This window comes from Melitaea cinxia, chromosome 22 (assembly GCF_905220565.1).
Source record: "Melitaea cinxia chromosome 22, ilMelCinx1.1, whole genome shotgun sequence".
NCBI classification, from domain to species: domain Eukaryota; kingdom Metazoa; phylum Arthropoda; class Insecta; order Lepidoptera; family Nymphalidae; genus Melitaea; species Melitaea cinxia.
This window is the reverse complement of record NC_059415.1, coordinates 3747344-3773533: the sequence shown is the minus strand read 5'-3', so window position 1 is coordinate 3773533 and position 26190 is coordinate 3747344. Positions and strand designations below refer to the sequence as shown.

General features: G+C 32.6%; 1 protein-coding gene across 1 annotated transcript in view; it reads left to right on the top strand.

Annotated features, from left to right (window-relative positions):
* The window catches only part of LOC123664682 (protein Wnt-5b-like), a 72572-nt gene extending 47932 nt beyond the window's left edge, over positions 1–24640 (top strand). The window contains exons 3-8 of the mRNA XM_045599191.1: positions 4885–5141; positions 9434–9614; positions 17004–17115; positions 19165–19267; positions 23289–23446; positions 24198–24640. Coding sequence (XP_045455147.1) covers positions 4885–5141; positions 9434–9614; positions 17004–17115; positions 19165–19267; positions 23289–23446; positions 24198–24395 — 1009 coding nt within the window. The 3' untranslated portion in view covers positions 24396–24640. The remainder of the gene's footprint in view (positions 1–4884; positions 5142–9433; positions 9615–17003; positions 17116–19164; positions 19268–23288; positions 23447–24197) is intronic.
* Positions 24641–26190: the final 1550 nt, after the last annotated feature.

Here is a 26190-nt window from a genome sequence, read left to right as displayed (position 1 = left end):
ATGTTGTCTTATTTCCTTAAATAATTGTAGATCTACGTTTCGCGGTCTTAATAAGGAAATTATCTGATCTTACCAAAAGTACCACTTATTAAGATTCTGTACGTAAGGTAGCATATTATATCTAAGCCATCTGTACTATATTGGCAGTAGTGAAAGCCATTGATGCCATGATGTATGAATAAATTAAAAATATAAATAATAAGATAATATAAAATTAAGTTTTTTAAATCATGGAATGGGAATACGACTATAATTTTATAAATAAAAGCGGAAGTTATTTTATACACCAAACAGTTTTGTACCGAACTTCGGGCTTTTTTTTTGTTCATCTCATAAAAACATTTAAACAACGTATTTAAAGTTTTTAAGCATTATGATTTCTGTAATCTATGATATGATATTAAATTAAAGTAACATTTAGCTTGTAAAAATAATTTACTAATTAAATAACTAAAAATTCTTGTAAAATATTTGAATATATATTGGTAATACTAGTCTTTATGATTATTCTAGAAATAAAAAAATAAAATAAAAAATACAATTCTTTCTTATGATTCATCTTTACTTAGAAATCTAGATATGTAATTTGTTTCAAAGTGTTTAAGTGTTTACTTACGTTATCAATTTGAACGAGAGTGTTCATTCGACTAGATAACATATAATACTAATATAAATACTGAGATATATTCTAGATTATATTTTCCTCGTTCAATACAACTCACAGTCTCTTGTCTTTTTCTCATTTTGTCACTTCAGCCTATGGTAGTCCACTGCTGGACATAGACCTCCCCAAGTTCGCGCCAGACATCCCGGTTTTCCGCAATCGTCATCCAGCCTACACCGGCAATCTTATGTAGATTGTCGGTTCAACGGGTCGGAGGACGTCCCACACTGCGTTTGCTAAGATACAGTCTCCACTCCAGGACTTGTCTGCTTCAACGGCCATCGGTCCTGCGACACAGATGACCAGCCCACTGCCACTTCAACTTGCTACTTCTGTGGACTATTTCGATTACTTTCGTTCTCTTGGGGATAGTCTCATTTCTAATCCTATCTTTGAGAGAAACTCCAAGCATAGCCCATTCCATTGCACTTTGAGCGACTTTAAGCTTGTCTCATTTCGTATAATTACGGAAAGTCATTGTTAAAAATAATAAAAATCATTTATTTTATTTTAATATCATTCATCATCATTCATTATCATCATCAATTTGGATGGTTATCCCGCCTTCGGTCGGCTTTTTAAGTTCCGAGGTAGTAGTGAAATTGTGTTATCACTTAGTTGCCTCTTACGACACCCACGGAAAGAGAGGTTGTAGCTATATATTTTTACTGCCGTAACCACACAGCATTTCTGTCATATTCACAAGTCTGTAATGTACATAATATTATTATGACCTAATTATTTAAACTAAATAAGGTGGGTGTGTGTAGGAACGAAAGTAATTTACAGAAACAGACAATTTTTTTATATCTCCACAATTTTTATACAAATCAATAACATTAATTTAAATTTGGCCATACATATATATATAAACTAGCAGTGCCCGCGGCTTCGCCCGCGTTGAAATTAGTTTGTCACAAAGTTTTTCCGACAAACTTCCAGTGAAACTCTCATCAAAATCGGCTTAGCCGTTCCGTAAACCTTCCTCTTGCCAATGGTGGAGCCCTCTCTTCAATGGTGAAACCGCATGAAAATACGTTCAGTAGATTTTGAGCGAATCGATCACATACACTTTTGGGGACTGTGTTTTGTAATACACTAACTGTTGCCCGCGACTACGTCCGCGTGGTTATGAAGATATACATTACTATTAAGATGTTTAACGCATTTTTTTTTATTTCATTCACTTGAAATGCTTATCAAACTGAGTAACTTTTTAAAAGGTACAATTAGTATAATTTAATAGTTATTTTTATAAAACCTCTCTATACACCACATTTTTAGTTTTATTTTCAGGCTGTATATGTTTCATACAAACTGTCAACCCCAATTAAACCCCCTTAGCTTTTATATATATATATATATATATAGATTACGGTGCATTATTTGGACACCTTCTCACCATCTATAGAGCATACATTTTAACTTCCTTCCAACCCCCGTTTTACCCCCTTGGGGGTCGAGTTTCGTAAAATCCGTTCTTAGCGGATGTCTACGTCCTATAAGGAGTCTACTTGCCAAATTTCAAGATTGTAGGTGTTATATAAGAATTATGAAGATTATAGAAGATAAATAAGTACAAGTAACCGAAAAGTTTGAATTAATGTATAAACACATAAAACAATATGCTTGAAATATACATGGTACCAAAATCGGCTGGTCAGCTTATTGTGGTCCAAAATAATGGAACTTCGAAGTATTCCGTGTATCATCTCGAATACCATAATCAGGCTCCAGTTACTTAATAACATAATTGGTAAACCGTTACGGAGCTGTCGGTATCGGATTTGCAGTGGCTTCTAATGATGTTCATTTGGTCAACGGACACCATGAACCAGAAACGGTCTTAGAAAAATCTCTAAATAGGTTTTATATAAGGAGGTTAAACTAACGTTAACGAACCTTTTTTTAAATATAAGGAATACAGACTACTTCAAAATAATTATTGTCTGTGTTCATTAAAGTATCCTATGATAAGATTAAGAATAAAGTTTTGACATTAATTGACACTTGTAATGTGTTGATGAAAGGAATAATAATAATGTTTTTCGTTAATGTAAAAATATATGTAAGTTTAAATGTAAGCAATGAAACTAGTGATTAAGAATAATAAACACAAAAAGTAAATTTTTACTGAAGCAGCGGAGACAAAAGTAGAGGTAGGTACTCAACCTGCGCTATGATTAAAACCACAGCTACTGTATTTTCAATGTTTCTTTACCAGTTTGATCCTTATATTTATTCTAAGGCTCAACATCTACTAATAAAAAAAGCGTTTTTTTCGAATTAAAAACGAACAAATTAATACGATTTTCGGTATCAGATTAAATAAATATATCTAAATTTAAATAATGTATTTTTTTTAATCGTTAGATTTTAGTGGCATAAAGTAAGTAAAATAATTAATATTTAATATTGAAATAATACTATGATAGTACCTACTCTTATCTTGAAAATCTAATACGGTTCCAGTTCCTTCTTTCTTGTAACAGAGTTTATGAGACATTACGGGCGTAGTGAGTGTCAGATTTACCACCAGCCTTCTAATTATGTTCGTTTAGTGAACGGGACCCTGAGTTCGTAACGATCTACATAATAACTTTAAGTATAAGTTTATAAAAGGTTTCTCATCACAATGACAGTCAAATATTTACAACATACATGAATAGTTATATTTTATATTTCGCTGTTTAAGTGTGTATTTTATAAAAAGTAAATTACTATTTTTAGGGATAGCTATAAAAATGTCCAACTATTAGAATATTAAAATTACTAAATATCACAACAAATTATTTATTTATTTTATGGAGCAAGAAAAGGTTAACAAAAAGTTCAGGAATAATCCAAATCCGTGAAAATTGATCATGAAACTAACTTTTATGGAAAAGGGCAAAACTCGTTCGAGTTACAAAAAAGCGGCAAATTAATCAGATAGATGGTAATTGTAACAAACAAGTTGATAACTTCACTTATTTCGTTTTAAGTATAAATGTGTTAGGCTAAAAAAAAAATGTAATATTCTTTATTTAAATTAATAAACAAACGAATCTTGATTTTTCGTTGACACTCCTAAAATATACGTGCAAATATATTTACCAATGTAGAAATTAAATATTTGCAATAAAATTTGCGTTCGGCATTTTTGACTACTATGCTAATACGAGTATAAGACCAAGTAATTAACGTAAAACCAATATGGTTATCGAATACTATTCCTTTAGTTGCAGTGTCTAAGCCGGCTTAAGATGAGCCATACCTTAAAAGCTTTTGGGTACATTTCGAGTTTCATTTAATTGGACCAGGTCTTAGACTAGTGAAGAAGAATTACATATTGAGTTTCCATCAAAGAGTTAAAAAATATTTTAAAATGTCTACAATGTATAATGTTAGACCTGTTATGGTTTATAATAAGTAGGTATACTTAGGTAACTCTATTTACATTACAAAAAATGAGGAATTTTAATATTGCGCCATAGTTTGCAGTTTTGAAAGCAGATTGAGATATTGAGTTTGTTTGAGTTTCAGAAAATCTCTTATTTTTAGGGCCCATATCTTCGATTTCGAAACAAGTGACTAGTATTATGAACCATGTCTACCATAAAATGTCTGACGTTAACAAAGCGGTCTAGTAAAAAAGATAAGGTCAAGTACATGTCGACTTTTAAAAGTTCATTTCGTCTAAGTCTTCCAAGATAACTATAATACGTATCTACATTCTTAACATAGAGATACTAGATACGAGTAAAGCGACCTGTTTCTATAATGAGATTCAATAAATATCTAACGCAACAAAAATGTAAATTAATCATTGTAAAAGCGGCTTAGGAATGGATTATGTATATTATATATTTTATGCATTATATATTTATTATATCGGTAATTACAAAACAAAGAATTTAAATGGTCTACCTAAGAAACAGTCGATTGTATGTGTTCGTAAACCATATTTATTACTTTATATTGATACTAGCCGATCAGGCAAACGTTGTTTTGCGATATGGATAAGGTCACTGTCAACACTTAGGGGAATAAAATATAGCCTACGACCCATTCTCAAAACTATCGACCAATACACAAAAAAATTTCATAAAAATCGGTCAAGTTGTTTCGGAGGAGTTCGGTAGCAAATATTGTGACACAGAATTTTTATACATTAGATAAAAAATTAATTAAAAATATATTTTATTAACTTATCATAATAAAATCGTATTTTGTTTCAGCAACATGGGCTTACTCGAATTCGAAGAGTGGACGAATCAGACGGATCTTTTCTCTGACAAGTCCAGAATGTGTGCTAAGCTACGAGGCCTGACTCCTGGACAAAGGCGAGTGTGCAGGCGTCATAAGGACCACATGCCAGCTGTTGGAGCGGGGGTGAAGCAAGGTATTAGGGAATGTCAACATCAATTCCAGAATCGAAGGTGGAATTGTACTGTGACGGAAGATGAAACTGTTTTCGGACCTTTGACATTAATTGGTAAGGATAATTCTACTAATATCTATACTGTTATGAAGCTGAAGAGCTTGTTTGTTTAAATGCACTAATTTCAGGAACTGCTGGTTTGAATTGAAAAATTCGTTTTGTGTTGGATAGCCCATTTCCCAAAGAAGGATAAGGATATATAACAACGCGAGCGAAATCGCGGGACACTAAAGTCATATATAAGACGACACGTTAACGATGGCGCCCTGGTCACGGTACCAAGCTAAAGCGCTAGTGTTCGCAGGTTACAAAACTTTGTAAAGGCCGTAACGAAGTTTGTTCTGATCTAAGTGTTTTTGTGATTTTGTTATGTGGCAAATTAAGGGCTACTATTAGGGCTTTAATGTTGGGTTAATTTACTATTATAAACATATTCATTATTTTATATAAAACCCTTATAATTTCTAACGTAAACCAGAAAAAAATATAACAAAAACAAATTTAGAAGATAAAAAGAGATCGACTATTATCTATTTCACATAAGATGGGTACGGTGACATTTGATATGTTCCAATACACGCTCACTATTTTCAACAAATCGGATAAATATACATTTTTAAAAATCACCAATTAGTTTCCAAAGCAAATAATAATGCTTGATTAGATTGAAATTGTATTTATACATATATGCGTTTTTACATTTTAAACAAAATAAAAAAGGTACAGAAAAAATGATAACTTAAAATTACAGGCATGAAACGAAACGTTTAATGATAGGGATTGACACGTAGTAATCGGCTAAAATAAATAATCGTAACGGCTATCTTGTGAATCGCGTCATCTCACTGACTCGAGATATCTCAATCAGTACTTTCTCTCTTGTATGCTTCCCGTGTTTTGGATTTGCCAGTTGCTAAAGTTGTATTTGTTGCTGTTTTATTGTTGTTAAGTTCTGTTATTATTTTTTTAGTTATTCATTTTGTGTGTGTGTGTACTGTTCTCTAAAATGCCGAAAAGAACAAAAGAAGACCGTTACAAACAGTCAATTGGTTGTCCGCTTTCGGGAATACTTTGAAAGGGAGTGAGAAAATAGCGGTCCATTACTATCTGTCAACCACATAGTGGATCGAGTTGCACAGGCACTTGAAATTAAGCGTAATACAGTGTCAAAAATTACTTCAGCCTATCGCAGTCCACTGTTGGACATAGGCCTCCACAAGCTCGTGCCAAAAAATGGCGTGAACTTATGTGTGTTGCCTATAGTCACCACGCTGGGCGGGTTGGTGACCGCAGGGCTGGCTTTGTCGCACTGAAGACGCTGTTGCCCGTCTTCGGCCTGTGTATTTCAAAGCCAGCAGTTGAATGGTTATCCCGCTATCGGTCGGCTTTATAGTTTTCAAGGTGGTAGTGGAACTGTGTTATCCCTTAGTCGCCTCCTACGACACTCACGGGAAGAGACGCTGGTGGCTATATTCTTTATTGCCGTAGCCACACAGCTTAGTGTCAAAAATAAGTAAAGAAAAGTATGGTGACACCAATATGGAAGATAATAAGTTATTGACTCCCAAAAAGAGGCAAAGGAAATAAATGTTTGGTCGTTGAGGTTGAATATGATTGTTAGCGGAGAAATGAGTTACCCACAGTTTTACAATAATTAATGTCTTTGAAAGGTGCTAAATTATTTAATGGGAGTGTGACATCGTTATGGCGACTTTTAAATAAAATTGGATTTCCATAAAATAAAAAAAAAAGTTAACAAACGGAAAAGTGCGTGAAAACTTTGAGACATTCTTAGAAAAGGCGAAAAACATTACGGATTGGAACAACGTAGTATTCCTTGACTAGACATGTTTGAACGCCAATCATACTGTTGGCAAAGTATGGACAGACGACACTGCTCATTCTTCGACTAAAGTACCGGAGGGTAAAGGCGAACGACTAATAATTTGCCACGTGAGCTGTGTTAATGGTTTGTCGATAGCTCATTTCTCGCGTTTAACACCACCCTTAAAATATTATTTATTCACTATAGCGATGATTAATTTTTAATAAGCAGTTAAATTTTTTTTTTATATAGTCGATTAAAGGTTAACCGCATTTGTACTCGATAATCGAATTACATCAATTAATTATGCATGGTCACCTCACTATAGAGTTAATTTGACATGTGTCACCGTACCCATCGTACGTGAAATAGACTATATGTGGATGTAAAATAATTGGTAACATTTATTTTATTTACTAGCAAGATCCATAAACATGCGCTAATGGAGGCCGAGGCAATCGTTTGCAATGAAGGACAATAAAAATATCATAAAAGCCGTTTATTACGTCATAGAGGGACATTTCGTTTCTTTTATTTTTGCTTCTTTTGTATTACTTTCTTTTGACCTATATTATTAAAATATTCATGAAACTTGTTTGTATACGAGTAAATTGCTATCAATTTACCATACATATCTAAACTAGCAATTTTTTTCTGTAATTTGGGTGAAAATAGTGTGAAAACAATAGTTTTCATCTTTAGAAGCCCATGCAAATGTGAAGATAGTTTAATAGATATCAAAACATTGATATAAATGTTTTAGTGGAACTATACTTATGGCAATGGATTATTTTAACAAGCAAAAACACAGCAGACAATACCTTGCTTAAAATCTGTAGCACGCTGACTGGAGAAGTACCTCAACTTAACAGAAGATCAAAGGGGTTAATGTCACTTGTTTGATTAGATAAAAATAAGTCAAATATAAATACTCCATCCATACAGATTTACTCACGATAGTTCTCTTTTTTATAAAATATAGATATCGATTTTAAATACAACTATGAGATTAGAAGTATTCGGTTAGGTCAATGTACTCTACCAGTTTATGACATATGCTTCAGCCTGTAATATGACACTGCTGGACATAGGACTCTTTCCGCGCGAAGGAGAAGGATCAGAGCTTAATCCATCGTGCTGCGGTGCGGCGATGGGGCGGATATATACTATGAGTAACGATCGCTATCAAGAGTAGATGATAACAACTGCGACCGACAGCTTAACGTGCTCTCCGAGGCACGGTAGGGAGACCCACAAGGACTAACAATCACACCGGAAATAAATAATTGTATACACACAAATATCCACTCCAAGCGGGATTCGAATCCGCGACCGTCGGCCTTTAGGTGCTGCGGACACGGTGCACGCACCATTAGGCCAGAGCGGTCGTCGTCATGATAAGTATGATATAACTATACCCAAAGTTTATTTGGTAGGATTATATTATATGCTCTCCTTACTATTGTTAGAAATTTCGTTGTAATTAAAATTAGTAACATATTAATAAGATTACGAAATTGATTGACCAAGGCGGTAAGTAAATAATAAAATATATTAACAATAGTTTTTTTATCTTTATTTTTTATAGAGGGTCTGTTCACATTAATAACAATAGTTAATAATAACAATAAAGAATTGGTTTAATCTCGATAATCTCTATTTAAAAAAAAAAGTATATTGATACAATTCATTTACCTCGCAATATCATTTGACACAATAGACTGATTTTTTTATGATTTACGTAAATTGTAAATCACTTACGTTGTCTAACCAAGATATTCCTTTCCGAAGATATAAGAATAAAACGAGTTGAACTTTTACCAGAATACAAAAATATTATACTTTTGTAAATCTTTTTAAATTTATTCAATTCGAAACTTTTATCCATTTTTTATCTGTGCAAAGTTTAACTTCACCTAGAGCTTTCAAGTTGTAGTTGAAAGCTCTAAATCTTCTCAGAGCGATGTCAGTAGCACCGGTCGACACCAACTGATTTATAGTAGCGTTTCTAGCTTTTATTTTACAAGTATTCTTTTATTTATTTAGGATCAAGCCGACGAAGTTGCAGTTTTGTTATTACATTGTTAGTTAAAACATTTGTTACATAACATAATAATATGTATAGGTTTTCTTTTGTTTCCAAAGAAAAAAAGTCGATATTGTTAAATATTAAAATGTGATAAAAATGTCTCAGCTTAAGTAAATATGGTTTTGTTATTAAACAACGTTACTCGTTACTTTATTTGACGAAGTATTATCAGACAGTGGTCACAATCACTAGTTGATACACAAACAGTCGTGGGTTTGATCCGCGTACTTAACAAATATTGGTTTTAGACTAGATTTTTGTTGTGGTCTGGACGTTCGAGATTGTTTTGCACATGTCTCGGGACTCCAGCACAGAATTTACATTCTATGAGATGCCATTAAGTGTGAAACGTGTACTGTACTGGAGGTTTAAAAGACCTACAGCTTGGAAATGGCAAAAATGGTTTGAAATACACTATTTTTTTTTTTGTAGCGTCAAGGGAAACTGCATTCACTCACGCCATCACCGCAGCGGGAGTATCGCTTGCTATATCCCGTGCCTGTCGAGATGGTCGGCTTTCGTCATGTGGGTGCAGCCGAGCGGCGAGGCCCCGGCACTTACACAGCGACTGGGTGTGGGGAGGTTGCGGGGATAACCTCGAGTATGGTTACAAGTAAGCAATATTGCGTGCACCGAATATTATTGGAGTTATAGGAAAAATATATAAATAGATAAATAAATAATAAATAAATATCTACAACATACAGCCCGTGTATCAAGTCCGTGGTGTAAAAAAAGTATGGGAAGTAAAATTATGTGAAAAAACTGACGCTGACGCTCAGCGAAGCTGACAATTAGTGATGTTTTACAGCATAGGTTGCAAGCGTCAAATTACGTTAAGATTTTTTTTTAATTAATTATAATTTAAATTATTTAATATAATATTTTATTTTATAAATAACACAGCAATCGTTCTTAACTAGTAAATTCCAGTTTCGTGACGGACCTGACACACAATTTTTTATTTTAAATTTCTTATCAGAAGTTTGGAATAAACATTTGGATGTAATTACGAAACTACGTAAATATGAAAAAGTTTAAACACAGTAACATTCAAACACAAATAAAATTCTAATTTTTTTATTTACGGTAGAGCAAATTATGAATTTTACTTCACTTAACATTAACTTTTCAAAGAAAAAAAAATGTTTCCACGATTCTATAAAAGCTCTTGATACTAAAATTTACTTGTTGTGAAACTACGGTCTAGCTTTATATCTTTCTACTTATGTTATCCTTGTAGCTCAAACTATGTTTCAACTAGACTACTACACTATTTCTAAAACAATAGAGATAGAAATATTTCAATATTTTTGTTATCTATTAAATGAAACCACCGCTAATGATTTATGTTTTCCTGTCACCAGATTATTATTTTTTACATTTTGTGTCTAATTTCATAATAGGGTTAAAGCAACAATAAAATATTTTAAGACAAAAAAAAGAAACAATTCCATTTAAATACTATATTTTTTATGTTACTCATACAAAATTAATCTTTTAAATAATTAATTCTTTAAAATTTAAAAACTAACAAAAAAAGTTTGAATTTAAACGTATTTAATGACTGGTCACTTCTTTTACTTTAATTTTTCACATTCGTAAACAGAAATCCTGCAAAAGTATAAAAATTATAGCCCTATCGGACGTTAGTGATTTTAGCAATGCATCAATACTCAAATTTTATAACAAATTAAAACAATCATTCTTATTATCTATTATTATATTTATTTACACAACAATTTTTTTTTCTCAATCCAAATTACAAAATTTCAACCGGGAGAAACCACCTGTCTTACCTCGTACCTGCTTACTAGGGGATCAGTAAGGTATAGAAGGAAAATCTTACCTGTCGCTCTTACTCACACAGTCACACCTATAAATACGTTCATTCTACATTACAACGGTAAAGATACCGACGTTGTGTGAAACAGGGACGGCGCAAGGTAGCGGTTTTCCCTATGAGTTTTTAATGAAAAAGACAGAGAGAAAGAGAATATTACCTTCTCGTTCCAATGAAAATGTATGTCCTGGTGACTACAATCTAAATAACGTAACCAAAATTGTTTTGGACGGACAAATCTTGGTGTAACCGTAGTGTGCGTGTACCTGTACTAATAAAATGTGTGTGCAAAGGTAAAAACACATCCTGCAAATTTCTTATATCCTAGTACTCAGGTGAAACGCAAGACAGGTAAAAAATGCACCTGTTCTCTTCTCAGGTGTAACGGTTTTTTTTAATATACCTTAAGACCCCAATTTAAAAAAAAATGGCAATGATATTTAGCCATAGAACAATAAAGTGTTTATAAATCTTATGTAAAAATCGTACGTGTACCCTTTTTTCAATTTTGTACGTATGGGAACAAGATGGCGAAAATAAGAAATACCTACAAATCTTTGTAATAATGACTCGCAATAATTTTTCTATTTAAATAATTAAATTCTAGTAAAGCTTCCGCTGTCAGAATCGCTTCACGATTGTCAAGTCATGGCTGACGACAGGTATCGCACCAGGAATTCAGACGCATACAGGAGTTTAAACGTTGGAAACAGTTATGGCGGAGATTTTAATTTGAAAATGTGAAAATAATGCAATCTGATCAAATATTTTTTAAAAAGGTACTTACCGCACTTCAGTAATTTCAATATTAACAACATTGATAAAATGTTTGAACGAATCATATTATGTACAAAAACATATTTTTTATGGAATTTTAAGAAAATTCTTTTACTCATTCAAATGTTCAACCGTGGCGCTCTGTTGAACAAAAATAAAGAAAGTAGGCAGCATAAAATATATTTTCGTCCCCCTAAAGTCACTAGTTTTAAGCTTGGAAGAAGTTTTTTTAATATCTTCTCTAATTTTGAAAAAAAATTCTCTCTTGTTTTAGTATTTTTTTTTTATAGAAGAAATATCAATTTTTTATATTGGCCGTCGAAGCATTGTCTCTACAGTACTCTATTTATACAGTGAGTGCAGAGGCCAAACCCACAATTAAAAGGTTAGTCTGTCTATCTGTCCCCTAAACACAAATCACATGCAGTTGAATAAAACTAAATAACTTCTTAATTAGGCACCTATAATTTATTTCTTCATACGTATAAGCATGTACAAAGAAGATAAGTGAAGCTTTCAAAATATAATATTTTTTGAGTAAAAAACCTGTTAGTGATTCGAAAATAAATAAAACATAAGTTCAGTATTTATAAATAGCTATAACAACTCAAGTAATAGATTTTGTCATTAGTATGGCGTGTGGTGTCGGCCGAGTAGAACCACCCGCTTTCTTCCCGTGGGGGTCGTAAAAGGCGACCGAAGAATAAACCTTAAAGCCTAAAATCGTCAGGGTCCTGGAGAAGGAAAAATTCATTTGAAACCCGGAATGGGGTCTGCGTCAATCATTTGTGGCATAGGTCTAAAATGCGAGAGACTCCCGCAGCTGAACTGGCTCCACACGTATCTACTCGTCGTTCTTGTGGGCCTAGCCAGTGAGGTCGAGAGGGTGGCGCAGAGCTTAGGCAACTCTGCGTTTTCCTGAAAAGTGACCTAGGCGACACAGTGTCTTTTTGACACTGTCTAAATCGTCTGCAATAGACGGACTAAGGCCAATGAGATGAGAGATTTTGTCAGCAGGTTAATATAAATAGAAATTTACATTAACCCGGCAAACATAGTACTGTAATTTTTTTCTTGACAATAATTTTAATTTTTTTATTTTCTTTAAAACAAACCGTGAAACTGCCAAAAAGAATTTGGTTCAGTCAATTTGGTCAGATTTATTTTTATTTATGTAGATCTAAGATATATTTTTAGAAATAACTAATTCAATAATAAGTAGTGTTATTTTAAGCTGAAATTCTTAAATAAACAAGAGGACAAATGTCATATTACTGCTACTCCCATAGTGAAAACTGTAAACTGTTTCAATGGAGGAAATAACATTATTTCGTCGTTGTTAACCACCAACGGGCCATAAAAACAGTCTTTTTTTTAATTATTTGAATAATAGATATCTACATATTTTTCGCTCAAAATATGTACTCCCCATCCATATTCTTCCGCGACCGCGTCTTGGCAAACGCAGTGTGGGACGTCCTCCGGCCCGATGGACCGATGATCTACGTAAGGTTGCCGGTGTAGGCTGGATGAGGATTGCGGAAGACCGGAATGTGTGGCGCGAACTTGGGCAGGCCTATGTCCAACAGTGGACTGCGATAGGCTGAAGTTATGATGATGATCCATATTCTTAAAAAAACGAGTCAGCTTTAGACCACACAACTGAAGTAAAACTTACGAAACGTAAATCTCTCTTTTTCTACCTTCACTAACTTATATCCCTGTTAACTTCCGTTCGCCTCGCCCGATCACACTTTCCGTAACGTTCTCGTCACTTATTCACCAGCTTACTCCCTAAGCAAGCGTGCGGAAAAAAAATTTAGGTACATCAAAATAAGTTGCGGCAAAATCTAATTACAAGTAAATTGACTCAACAAAGGGGCAATATTTTTTGTTTTAATTTTCTAAAGCATTTTCTCTCTTATTTCGTTTAAAGGGGATGCAAATTTAAGGCGCCACCACACTTTTAAGGTTGTATTATTGGGAGAGCAGAAACCGTAAGGATATTGCATTGTGAACAGGAGCTTATTTCAGACCAAGTTGTTTTCATTCAGTACGCTATCAAGCTTCGAAGAGGGACTACGTTCGGTTTTATTAAATTACGGACGATCACGCGGCTTTGGGAAAATTCAAGCCTTCAAATACCAGGATTCCATAACGTAGATGGAGTATGAATGAGCCAATTAATATTAAATTATATTATACGATTCGTACTAAGCAGTATTTGGGGAATACCTGTAAAGGAAACTGGACTGCTTTTTAAGATTTTTATCGCGAATACTTTAAAAAAGCTTTTCCGATATTTCAGTTGTTTGAATTTTCTCAATTAGGACCGCAGAATTGTTAGGAGGTTAAAGAATGATTGGAATTTGAGTGAGGAATGTTCCAAAGGATACCGACCGACCACGAGAGAAATACCGTCTTTACTTCATAAAGAAGATTTTCCCGCATTCGAATATTTTTCTCACCAGGCGAGCATCAGATTGCGAGAGGTCTGAAGGAATTTGTGAAGCAATTCAAATGATACGTAGATTTCGTGACTTTTATGATTTAACTCGTTTTAAAATATAATGTATAATTTATGGTAAAACCGTTATACCGGATAGTAAAAATATAATGTAACTTGTATTTACCATGAACATTTTTTTGGATGGTAAAATATGAAAAGGAAGGTATATATATAGAACCCATTTCGAGCCTGAAAATGAAGTCTAATAGATTAAATTAAATTTAGCCAATAATTAAATCAAAATTGTATTCGTTTTGGGACTACCACTTAACAAGTGCGACAAATAATGCTCATTTTCCGAAAACAAAGTATGTTCACTTTGTAATGGTTAAAATGAGTAAACGAAGAACGGTGATTTTTCTTAAACCCGGATAAACCGGGTTTAAACGGCGTTAACCATGCTTAAATTCGCTACTATCGACCAGGAATACATAAACCGTTGAGGATAGTTAATCTGGATCACGCTAACATGTATATCTTAACTATTTTAAAGATATTTTCTACAACTTCAGATATACAATGGAAAGAAATACCGCATTTTAAGCATTATGTTTATTATGTTACTGTTTTTAATAAATTAATTTGTCCTTATCCTAAACACTATTATTTCATCGCATTTTTATAAATTTGAATGGTATCATCAATCATACAAAGGAACTTAAATTCTATTTCAATCACAACAAGGCCGTGTTTTCTAAATTAAGTAAACAGGCTACTAATCGATACGACGTAGAGCTTTCGTAGCAGTGGGCGTAACCCAATGAAAATGTGAAAACTTTAGCTGTCTCTATTTATTGGTAGCTTTCGTTTTATTGCTATCTCTTTCCAATTTTCCTGCCTTTCCCATTTGGAACTGTGATGTACCAGGAGCAGTATAAATGATAGAGAAACTTATAAAGTTATAAGGCGCTTATGAAACTTATAAGTCTTCTAGCCTAATGACACTACGTTGAGCTTATTTTATACGTATGTATATAAAATATAATTAGGGAACTAAAATAATATACTATTCTCATTTTTACTTAGATTAGTGTATGTTATTATTATTATTTCATTTTTATAAAACTTTAAAAGTATTTGTAAAAACTAAATACAATACTATAAAAACAGTTTTCAAGATTTGTTGCCTAGTTTTATCATAAATTACTATGACAAAAATTAATGAAATATAATAGCTAAAATGTTTAGAAACGTGATCTTTATGTGATTTTATTTATTTATTTTCTAATAATATTAAATATATTACTGTAGTAGTTAATTATATAGATTTACGCCGAGTTGCACGAAACAAAATTAAAATTTAAGTAGTGATTAAACTAATTTAATCGCAAGAAATGTATGAATTTCTTGTGATTAAATTAGTTTAACCTCTACTTAAATTTTAATTTTGTTTCTTGCAACTCGGCCTAAATGACATTAGTTGTGTCTGATTACTGGAGTGAAAAGTTTAATAAAAATTCAACTTGTAACTTAAATTAACTGGTGTCGGTAAAGAACTAATTCAAGTTTTAAAAAAGAGTTAGTTTTAATTATTTTTTTAGAAGATATGTGTCGTACTGAATCGAAGGGAACATATATTATTTTTATTAGTATTATAATAGGCTGGGTCGCTATGGCGCAGTTCGTTGGATTTCAATACCATGGCATAATAATTAATTTCTTGTTGTAACCACCTTAATCAGGCCATACTAGAAATGACCATACACCAATACCAACATATTGCATTAATCTTAATAAAGTTGAAACTGGTCCAATTCAGTTTGGATTTTTTAAATTAAAATTACAGAATATTTATAAATTAAATGAATCTTTAAATTTTTATTTTTCTGCCTCTTTTTAACCGACTTCCAAAAAAGGAGGAGGTTCTCAATTCGACTGTATTTTTTTTTTTTTTTTTTTTATGTATGTTACATCAGAACTTTTGACCAGGTAGACTGATTTCAACAAATTTTGTTTTAATCGAAAGGTGGTGTGTGCCAATTGGTCCCATTTAAATTTATTTGAGATCTAACAACTACTTTTCGAGTTATATCTAATAATGCGTTTTTACTTGACGCTTTTTTCGTCGACCTACGTTGTATTATAACCGCTTAACTTTCTACTGGATGTACCGATTTTGACAATTCTTTTTTTGTTGGAAAGGAGATATCCCTAGTTTGGTACTATGATAAGGAAACCAGGATCTGATGATGGGATCCCAGAAAAATCGAGGAAAACTCTCGAAAATCCGCAATAACTTTTTACTGGGTGTACCCATTTTGATAATTTTTAATTTAATCGAAAGCTGATGTTTATCATGTAGTCACATATAAATTTTATCGAGATCTGATAACTACTTTTTAAGTAATCTTTGATAACGCGTAGTTGCTTGACTATTTTTTCGTCGATCTACGTTGTATTACTTGTCGATGTAATTGAAGTCGGTTTTTTTTCGTTTGCGAGCAAACACAATTATGTGACTGTACCGATCTTGCATCACATCAAAACTTCTGAACAAATTTATTTAAAACCTGAAATGATTTACTAGAGTAAATAGTGTATACTAAATACTATTTGCTTAGCAAATAAAAAAAGGTTATTTTAAACATTATTCTATACATTTGCCTAGGTATTTTGTTTATTAGATAACAAATCAGAACCATCATGACTAGGTTCACTTCTTTGACTAAGTAGGCAACAGGTCTAAATAAGTTAAAAACTTGAAACCCAGAACTAATTTGTCCAATTGTGTTATTATTTATTGCTGCTGCAGATTACGTAAATAAATTAATTATTTGTAATAAAATATTATAATTAAAAATGGTTGTATTTAATTAAATCAATCGATCCAGTATCGAGCTTGCCGTTTTCTCATGAAATAAATGTTTCAACAGGTTCACCGAAGGCTTTGTGGACATACGAGAGCGGGAACGTAAAGTAAAACGAGGTAGTCGGGAGCAAGGCAGGCAGCTGATGAACCGGCATAATAACGAAGCTGGCAGGAGAGTATGTCAAATATATTATACAATTTTTTACCATGAGTATAATATTATTATTTTTAACAGTCTTCTAAAGAAGGAGGGAGTTCTCAACTAAAGTGAACTTTGTGTATTTTGCTTCATAACTTTTTACTTGGTGTACTGACTTTGATAATTCATTCGTGTGATTTCATTAAAATGTGACCAAAATCTAAGGAATACTCTTTCAGTTGTCTAGTCAGTTGTCAATTTAGTTGTCAGTCTGTTCAGTTGTTCAGAATAATGCGTATTAAATTAACTACTACGTCCGTAAGTAGTTGACAAACAGTTTTGTACACACAATAATTTAACTTTTTTTTCTAACTTTACATAGACAAACCACACGCGTCATTGAATCAAGAAATAAAAAATAAAAATAAAAACAAAAAAAAGAAAATACAGCACATATTAGTTACATCAAAATGAATTTCAATCAAACTACTTTTTTCGCAAAAATTATTAATATCAGACGATAAGCATATAATTATACAATATCATTTATGACATACAATACCAATTATTCCACTCTTTAACGAGCTCAAAATATTGGTTAAACAACATTATGAATTAAATATGTCACAATTTATTTTGAAAAACGTAACAGTTTTTGTTTTTACCTTTATAGCATAATTAAATAGTTCATAGATTACAAATTTTTTTATTACGCTACCTCCTTAAGTGGTAACTTAGTCATAATAAAACGAGTGTAGGGTAAAACCGGGATGATGCCTCACTTTTTGAAATAGCCACCTAATTTTAAAAATATTATTTTTATACGAATAATTTTTATTAATATAGCTAGCTCAATCTTTTATGTTGAATTATGACTATTTTTTTTCAACCTAGCCAATGCAGATTAAGCAGAAATTAGCTTTTCGTGAACCCTTTTTTTGAGGATAGATGCCTATCTGTATGGATAGTTGCCTCACCATGAAAATAGTGAGTAGGATAGATGCCCTTTAAACCGTGTAAACGAAAAACCAAACCAAATGCTAGGTTAGGCTACTCCTAAAACATCGATTGTCTCCAAGAAACATGGGCCATAGCAATGAAATTTTTTTTGTGTTTTTTATATGTTTTAATTGTTATAATTAGAATATAATTTTTATATCACACAGACTATACTATATATATATATATATATATATATATATATATATATATATATATATAATTTAATTAAATTTTACAAGCATTTATTCAACAAAAGTATAAATTCTTAATTGTTGGTCTAAAATATTCATATCAAGTGTCAACATGCACATTGCACAATCATACTTTCTCATCGACAGCTGACTGTAGGTTTTCTATAGTCCAAGAACATATTCGAGCTCGCATTCCTTCCTTTCTTTTATATTTTCGTGGCATAGTTCTGCTAGAATCAGTAAAACATCCAAACATAAATATACCTAAATACATAAAAAACATAACAGACACAAAAAAAATTTATACATATAAACTTACTCTGTATATGGTAAGGGCACCTATACCTCAAAAAATCAGGGCAACTATCCTTTGTGATTGGGATAGATGCCCACGTATTTTTTAAATAAATTATAAACAAAATAGCATCTATTTACAACTATATGCAGACTCAATGACCCAGTATATAGACGTGATAAAAAATATAACGGAATTTATTACTATTTATAAAATTATACAACCTTAAATACTAACCTTTAAAACTTTGACGTGTTTTTAAATTTCGCCACGGAGAAAATTACACACACGATCCAAACGCGTCCTTGCCACACGAATATCTGTGGATATCCGAGGTACGGGGTGTCTTCGACTCCTACTTATGCGATTAATTTTTATTTGTGAGTTCGGGATGTTAGGTTTTTAGAACATGAGGCATCTATCCCACTGCGGCATCTCTCCCGGTTTTACCATATAAGTTAATTTGACATAATATTTTTTTATATAATGTATGTGGGGTCAACGTTTGAAGTTAATAAAAGATACATTAAGGGCAAAATAAGAAGAATAACAACACCTAATAATAATAATTTCAATTTCTTTTTTTTTGCAATACTAGGCGGTCATAAAGAAGTCGCAGGTCACGTGCAAATGCCACGGTGTGTCTGGATCCTGTAGTCTCATCACCTGCTGGCAGCAACTAGCCTCATTCAGGGAAATCGGTATGTTTCATAAATTATTTAAACGGTTATCCTTATGTGTATAGGTAATGCTTCCAATTTTTTTTTTTTAATGACAAATAGGCAAGCATTTGACCACAATCTCACCTGATGTTAAGTGACGATGCGGTCGAAGGTGGGGCATGCCTGCCTAATAACAGCCTATTCAATCTGGCCTTGAAGGCACCCAGATTGTATCGTTCGGGAAACACAGACGCGGGCAACGAGTTCCATTCCTTAGCTGTGCGCATCAGGAAAGTAGTGCCAAAGCGAAAAAATACACATGGGAAGCGATTATAGATGCTTGCATCGCTTTTTGTTGCACTTATTATTTATTTCTTCATGTAAAGTTTAACGAAGCTTAACTTAATACAAAATTTTCAAACAAAAATACCCTAAAACTCTTCCCTTTCCAAGATATTGATAACTATTATAAATATTCTATATTTCCGATATAACTGCCATAACCCCTGCCAATAGGTCTGGAATAAATCGTATCCAATACATTTCACATACAAATCACTCCATTAAGAACCATTCAAAGCAGATACCAAAAGTAACATTCCGTAACCGAGTAAATGATCTCCCATTGTATTCCGTTATCTGATATTAAGAAGCTAATGAGACCTATTAATCCTCCTGTCGCTTCATGTTGTCCTGGTACATGTGAAATTAATTTCTACACTGAACGGTTAAGGTCCCATGGGGTTTTCGTTTAATGTCTTTCTGTCACTACATTTTTTTAGGTAAATTATGAATCTTTTTTATCTGATTGTTTAGCACCCAAAACAATGATTGTTAGATTTTTGTCTGTTTATCTGTGCGCTTGTGCACGCTTATCTCAGAAACGGCTTGTCCGGTTTGAATGCGGCTTTTATTGTGGCAAGTTTAGCTTAACATTTAGTGTTTGTCTCATGTTAATTGGTTCATAAATAAAAAAGTTATGCCAATTTAAAGAATCACGTTGAACATCTAAAGTCACTATTCCATGCGGACGTAGTCGCGAGCACCGCTAGTTTGAAATATAAAAGTTCGCTTATCCCAAAAGACTAAGGCATCATTATGGTACAAAACAATCGTGTGTCCTGTAAAACCATGGTATGCAAATATTACAATGAATGAATTCCGAATAAAAAAGACAGATACCCAAAATTGTAATGTTTGTGGCAAGATTTATGGTATTTATCATATTTTGTTAGAATATACTAAATATAGAAGTTATAGAGAAGCATTAACAAATAAATTTCATCTATGTAAATTAAGTGTCGGAGTAATGCAAAGTACCTACTTTATCAGATCTTACTCCCGCAGGGACATATGTAGTATGATATCGGTTTGTCAATGATTTTTAACTATTTGAATGTATAATGTAAATTGGTTATGTATGATAGCTTAGGATACGAAGAGTTTGATATACCAGATGTTAAATATATATAAATCGCGTATCCATAAGATGCGTCTAAACATGGATAGAGAAGCAAGCAGATAAAAATAAAATTGTCTTGTTCTAAAACAATCGCTTTTCTTGTTATTTTTTATTAGACTTTCATCTATAAAAATAAATAAAATTGCAGTGTCTGTTCGTAATATTAAAATAACCGTTCGGCGTTTTACTACATATATATGTACATCCGTATGATGGTAACACGGTATATATACCAAAATGACATTTTTTACAATTTTTTCTGTCTGTCTGTTTGTTCCGGCTAATCTCTTAAACGGCTGGAACGATTTTGACAGGACTTTCACCGGCAGATAGCTGATGTAATAAGGACTAACTTAGGCTACTTTGAATGAAATAAATTGTAAAAAAGCCAAGAAAGTCATTCAAATTCATATTCCATACTAGCTGTGCCCGCGACTTCGTCCGCGTAGAATTTAACAAAAAAGCTATTTTTCAGTTCGCAGAGTTATAAAATAAATATATTTCGCGGAAATAACACGATTGTCTGTCATTCTGACATTTGTGTTTTCTTTTCCCGCTTAAGTACGTATGTAATACAGATTATTTATAGATTGAGATAACCATATCAATACAGAAGGCACTACGCGCCAACGCTAAGCCAAAGCTATGAACTAAATACGACATAAGTTAAGTTATTTACGTTCCTTACCGACTTTACCATATCTTTTGAGAGCGTAATCTGACTGCGTATTTTACGAGACCTTGCTACTGTGAATGGCGGATTAATAATTTTATCATATTGAATGAATATTTCTCGTAGAGTTATTAATTTTGTAAGCCTTTTATGAATAAAAATTGTGGATAATCTGAATGTTAAATTTCTCAAAAGATACCTAGTGATTGTTTTATTAATATATGTGATATTAATAAATTGATAACTCATAGAATAATACTTTTCGTTATCTTACTTTCCTAAATATCTTTTTTAAAGAATTATTTATAAAACGTATTAATGTATATATTTTAACCAACAATTTATATAAATGAAGTTATTCTTTTTTATTGATTCGTTTCTTTCTTAAATGCATTAAAATAATATTAATTCAATAAAAAATATTTACTATATGGCCACATTCAGTGACAGACATTATTTAAAGACAAGAAGTAAAAGTTAACCTGTCTATTGTTCACGTAATGTCCAATTAGATTGATTGATTGAACCTGTAAAATCCCACTCCTGTTCGCCTCTTTCCCCGAGTGATGTTGTGTGAGTATGTATGAGTGAGTATGAGTCCGAACACTCTGCTCCAGTGGGGTTGGTGCATAATTTAAAATTTCTTAATTCAAATCAACTATAAAAAAATATTACACCTTAAAAATAAAATAAGTTAATTTGAGAATGTTCTTATATATTTTTTTATTTTTTAACGCCTCTTACTTGACTTAAATCTAAATGTTTAAAAATTAAGGTAAAAGCGCGTAAGCCTCCTCAACTAACGAAATATAAAAAGCTAACTTGAAATAATAGTGAAAATTAAACATAATAGTCGTAATTTATAAATAATTACTAGTTATAACAGAAACTATCTTCCTAAAGGTTGTTATTAAAAGATATTAAGTCTTAACAGTGACATCTAGCGGGTGGTCTAATAAATAATATCGTATGCCGCCGGCGACGTAGAATGGTCAAAACGTGTATTTATTATCGCTATAAGCTAATGATACTCCTTAGTCTATAATTAAAGAAGATTTAATATTATTTCAATAGTAGGTAGTGCAGAGTACTAATACTTAATCTTTGACTAGTACGTTGGCGTAGTTTGCAATGACTCTGCTTTCTGCTTTAGGGGTTGTGAGTTCCTCTCCGACCGAATTTTACCTTTTGCGACTGCAGCTATTCAGATTATAATATATATTACAGATTAATTTTATTTAGTTCTTTTAATTTTTTACTTATATCTTAACGATTTTGTATTATTTACGAACTGTCTCTTAAAGAGTTCAATTTTAAAGTCTTCAAGAACAGTTTTGATGAATCGCCCGAGTAATGATTTTTAGTTAAATAAGATATTTTAAAATCATAATAATCGTGTTTCGTACTAATTTTCGTCTCTTTATTCTGAAATCCGTTGTAAACCTATATATATACATTTGTAAGATTTATTTTTATAAACCGAATGTAGTATAACACTTTACTATGAATGTTTTAGTGAATATAAAAATTAATTAAGTAATTATTTTGAAATATTTATTTAACAAGCTATCCATTTTTGTACGTCAGTTAAGTTAAGAAACTTGAGATTAAAAAAAACTTTTTGTCTCACTTAACGCTATATATTTATGAATGTTTGTAACGAATAAAAGTCACAAATTGAACTGTTTTCGAAAAAAAAATTCACTAGAATATTTTCACTGAATCGCATAAACAATGAACCGAAGCCGCGAGCGGGGCGTTAGTAAATATTTATATATATATATATATATATATATATATATATATATGCTCTACACCGGAGTAGGTATACAAAGAAATTAAAAACAGACATATATAATTCTTGTTTGTAATTTTTATTTTATCAAATACGAATAAAAGTTATAACAATTAATTTTAATTAATAGGAGACTACTTGCGTGATAAATACGAAGGCGCGACTGAGGTAAAGGTGTCGAGGCGCGGCAAGCTTCGCCTGAGCAACCCTAACTACAGCCTGCCCACTGCGCAGGATCTCGTCTACTTGGAGGACTCGCCTAATTATTGCGTACGGAACGAATCTATGGTAAATGAAATAGAATACTACACTTTATTGTACACCACAACAAAAATATTACATAGAAGATATTTGCACGGTACCGTTAGGTGGAAAGGGCTGCCTTATCGCTGAAAAGCGATCTTGGGGGTATAGAAGTGGTCTTCTGTCTGCATTGGCATATAAATTATAAAATAAATCACTAAATATAGAGTTTAGATAGTGTTGATGTTTAGGTTTAGTGGTTAAAGTAATATGCTACTACGCTAGCAACTGCGGGTTCGATCCCCGCTCTCGAGATGTGTTGTACTGACCATACAGTTGCGCTGGCGGTTGCGGGTTCGATCCCCGCACATGATAAACATTTGTATTGGACATACAGGTGTTTGCTGTGGTCTGGGTATTTGTGCAGTCCTTGTGGGTCTCCCCACCGTGCCTTGGAGAGCACGTTAAGCCGTCGGTCCCGGTTGTTATCATGTACACCTGATAACGATCGTTACTGATAGTAGGGAATATATCCGCCAACCCGCATCGGAGCAGCGTGGTGGATTAAGCTCTGATCCTTCTCCTACATGGGGAAAGAGACCTATGCCCAGTAGTGGGATATTACAGGCTGAAGCGTAGCGTACTCTATCTTAATATATGTCATCATACTTTGAACACTACAATATCCTTACAAAGCACTTTTTATTCTAATAACATGTCCTTTTGCAATCAAACTATAAAACCATATGCAAAACTATACAGTATTTTATAAAATAACATATTTTATCTCAACCAGGGATCCCTAGGGACAACAGGTAGGGAGTGCAACAGGACCTCAGCTGGTATAGACGGATGCGCGGTCATGTGTTGCGGACGAGGCTACAACACCAAGAAGATCGTGGTCAAGGAGCACTGCCAGTGCAAATTCCACTGGTGCTGCAGAGTCGATTGCAATACTTGTGTTAAAACTATAGAAGTGTACACTTGTAAATAATTAACATTCGCCGATTGACATTAGATTTCATAAGGTCTGTTTTACAAGTTTCTGATATTTTTTTGAAGTAAAACTTCTTTAAGCACGCTTGACTTAGCGAGTAAGCCGGTGAATGCGTGACGAGATACGAAAAGGGTGATCGGGTGACGGAGCAAGAGAGACGTGTGAGCAGATATTTTCTTTCTCTCATATAAACCAGTTACGTTTCGTATATCTAAGACACAGTGCAAGCTTATTACTAAAGGGGTTTTACTTCAGTCGTATGGTCTAAAGCACACTCGTTTTTTTCTAATAAATATGTTTCTGATAAGGTTTTGTCAGCAGGAGATAAAACTGGCTATTAGTGCTTGTTTTACTTCAAATAATGAACTACAACTTTTGGATTAACTGGTTGCTAAAAGATACCTCGGACAAATGAAATAGAAATAGAAATTATTATCAAAACTTCTATCTTCTGGATACTACAATATTCAGATAAGTTTATCACCAGCCTGTGAATCAGGCCCTTAGATAACCTGCCATATGCGTGAGATGAGGCTAATACATTTAGAAGAATCTTGTTAAAAACCTGTCTAACTTAAAAAGGATAATTTTAAGAAAAGAAATGCATGTGTTTAAGATTTTGTAGTGTAAATAAAATAAATAGCACATTGTTAGATATTTATTAATTTTCTGGTCCTATTGAGACTTACATAGTTTTAAATTTGCGAAAAATTTAAATCTTATGTCCTGTATCTCTATGTTTTTAACTAAGTGATATAATTTTCAAAAGGTCCTAAATTATTATGAAAATCGTTTAAACATACACGTTGTATAGAAATAGCGGTAAGTTGTAATAGATTTTAGTGAGATATGGCAACATACATTTAAAATTTATGTCATCTTTTGGAATGGCAATAAATAGTCATTACTTACCATTTAAAAATTTCAACCGTTACTGTCTTGCCGTATTTTATTAAAATTTATAAATATAATCATAATTTATAAAGTTATATTATTTTTGGATTTAACCTACTTACGTAAAGGATTATGTGTTTTTAAAAACATTAGTAAAATTAGTATTACATATATAACTGGACGACTACACTACCTACTATTAAAAAGATGTAAACTATTTAAAATGTTTGCTGTTTTGTGTTACTGATATTTTGATTTTTCAAGCTCAGTGATGATGGGGAAATTTTAAATTTAAAGATTTATCCCAACTGTTATTAAGATCCTTGCGTTAGAGACTAAACCAAAAACTTTGACTCTTTGATTATGAAACTTTTTGATTATGAAATGACACATAATGTAATTTAACACATAGAAAAATTTGTTAAAATAACATTAATTAAAAACCGTGAACGATAAAGTAGAAAGTAGAGAACTTATTTAAAAATTTATATGATCAACATTGTATATATTAGTTATAGTATTCAATTTAAAGATTAATATTCCTACATGGGATGCGTCTTAGGTGCGACAAAGCCAGCACTGCGGTCACCAACCCGCCTGCCTAGCGTGGTGACTATGGGCAACACACAAAGTTCACGCATTTTTGGCGCGAACTTGTGGAGGCTGATGACCAGCAGTGGACTGCAATAGGCTGGAATGATGACATGGGAATCGTTTTAAATTTGATTCTCTTAGTTAGCTCATAACAATAATTAATAGATAGACCGTGTCGCACAGTATATACCACACTTACTTTTTGTACGGTGAGTAAGATAGACAGAAGGCAAAATTCTTTCCGTTCCTTGTATATGTTTTCTTTTTTCCGTTTTCGTATTTATATAAACATTTTTTAAGATCT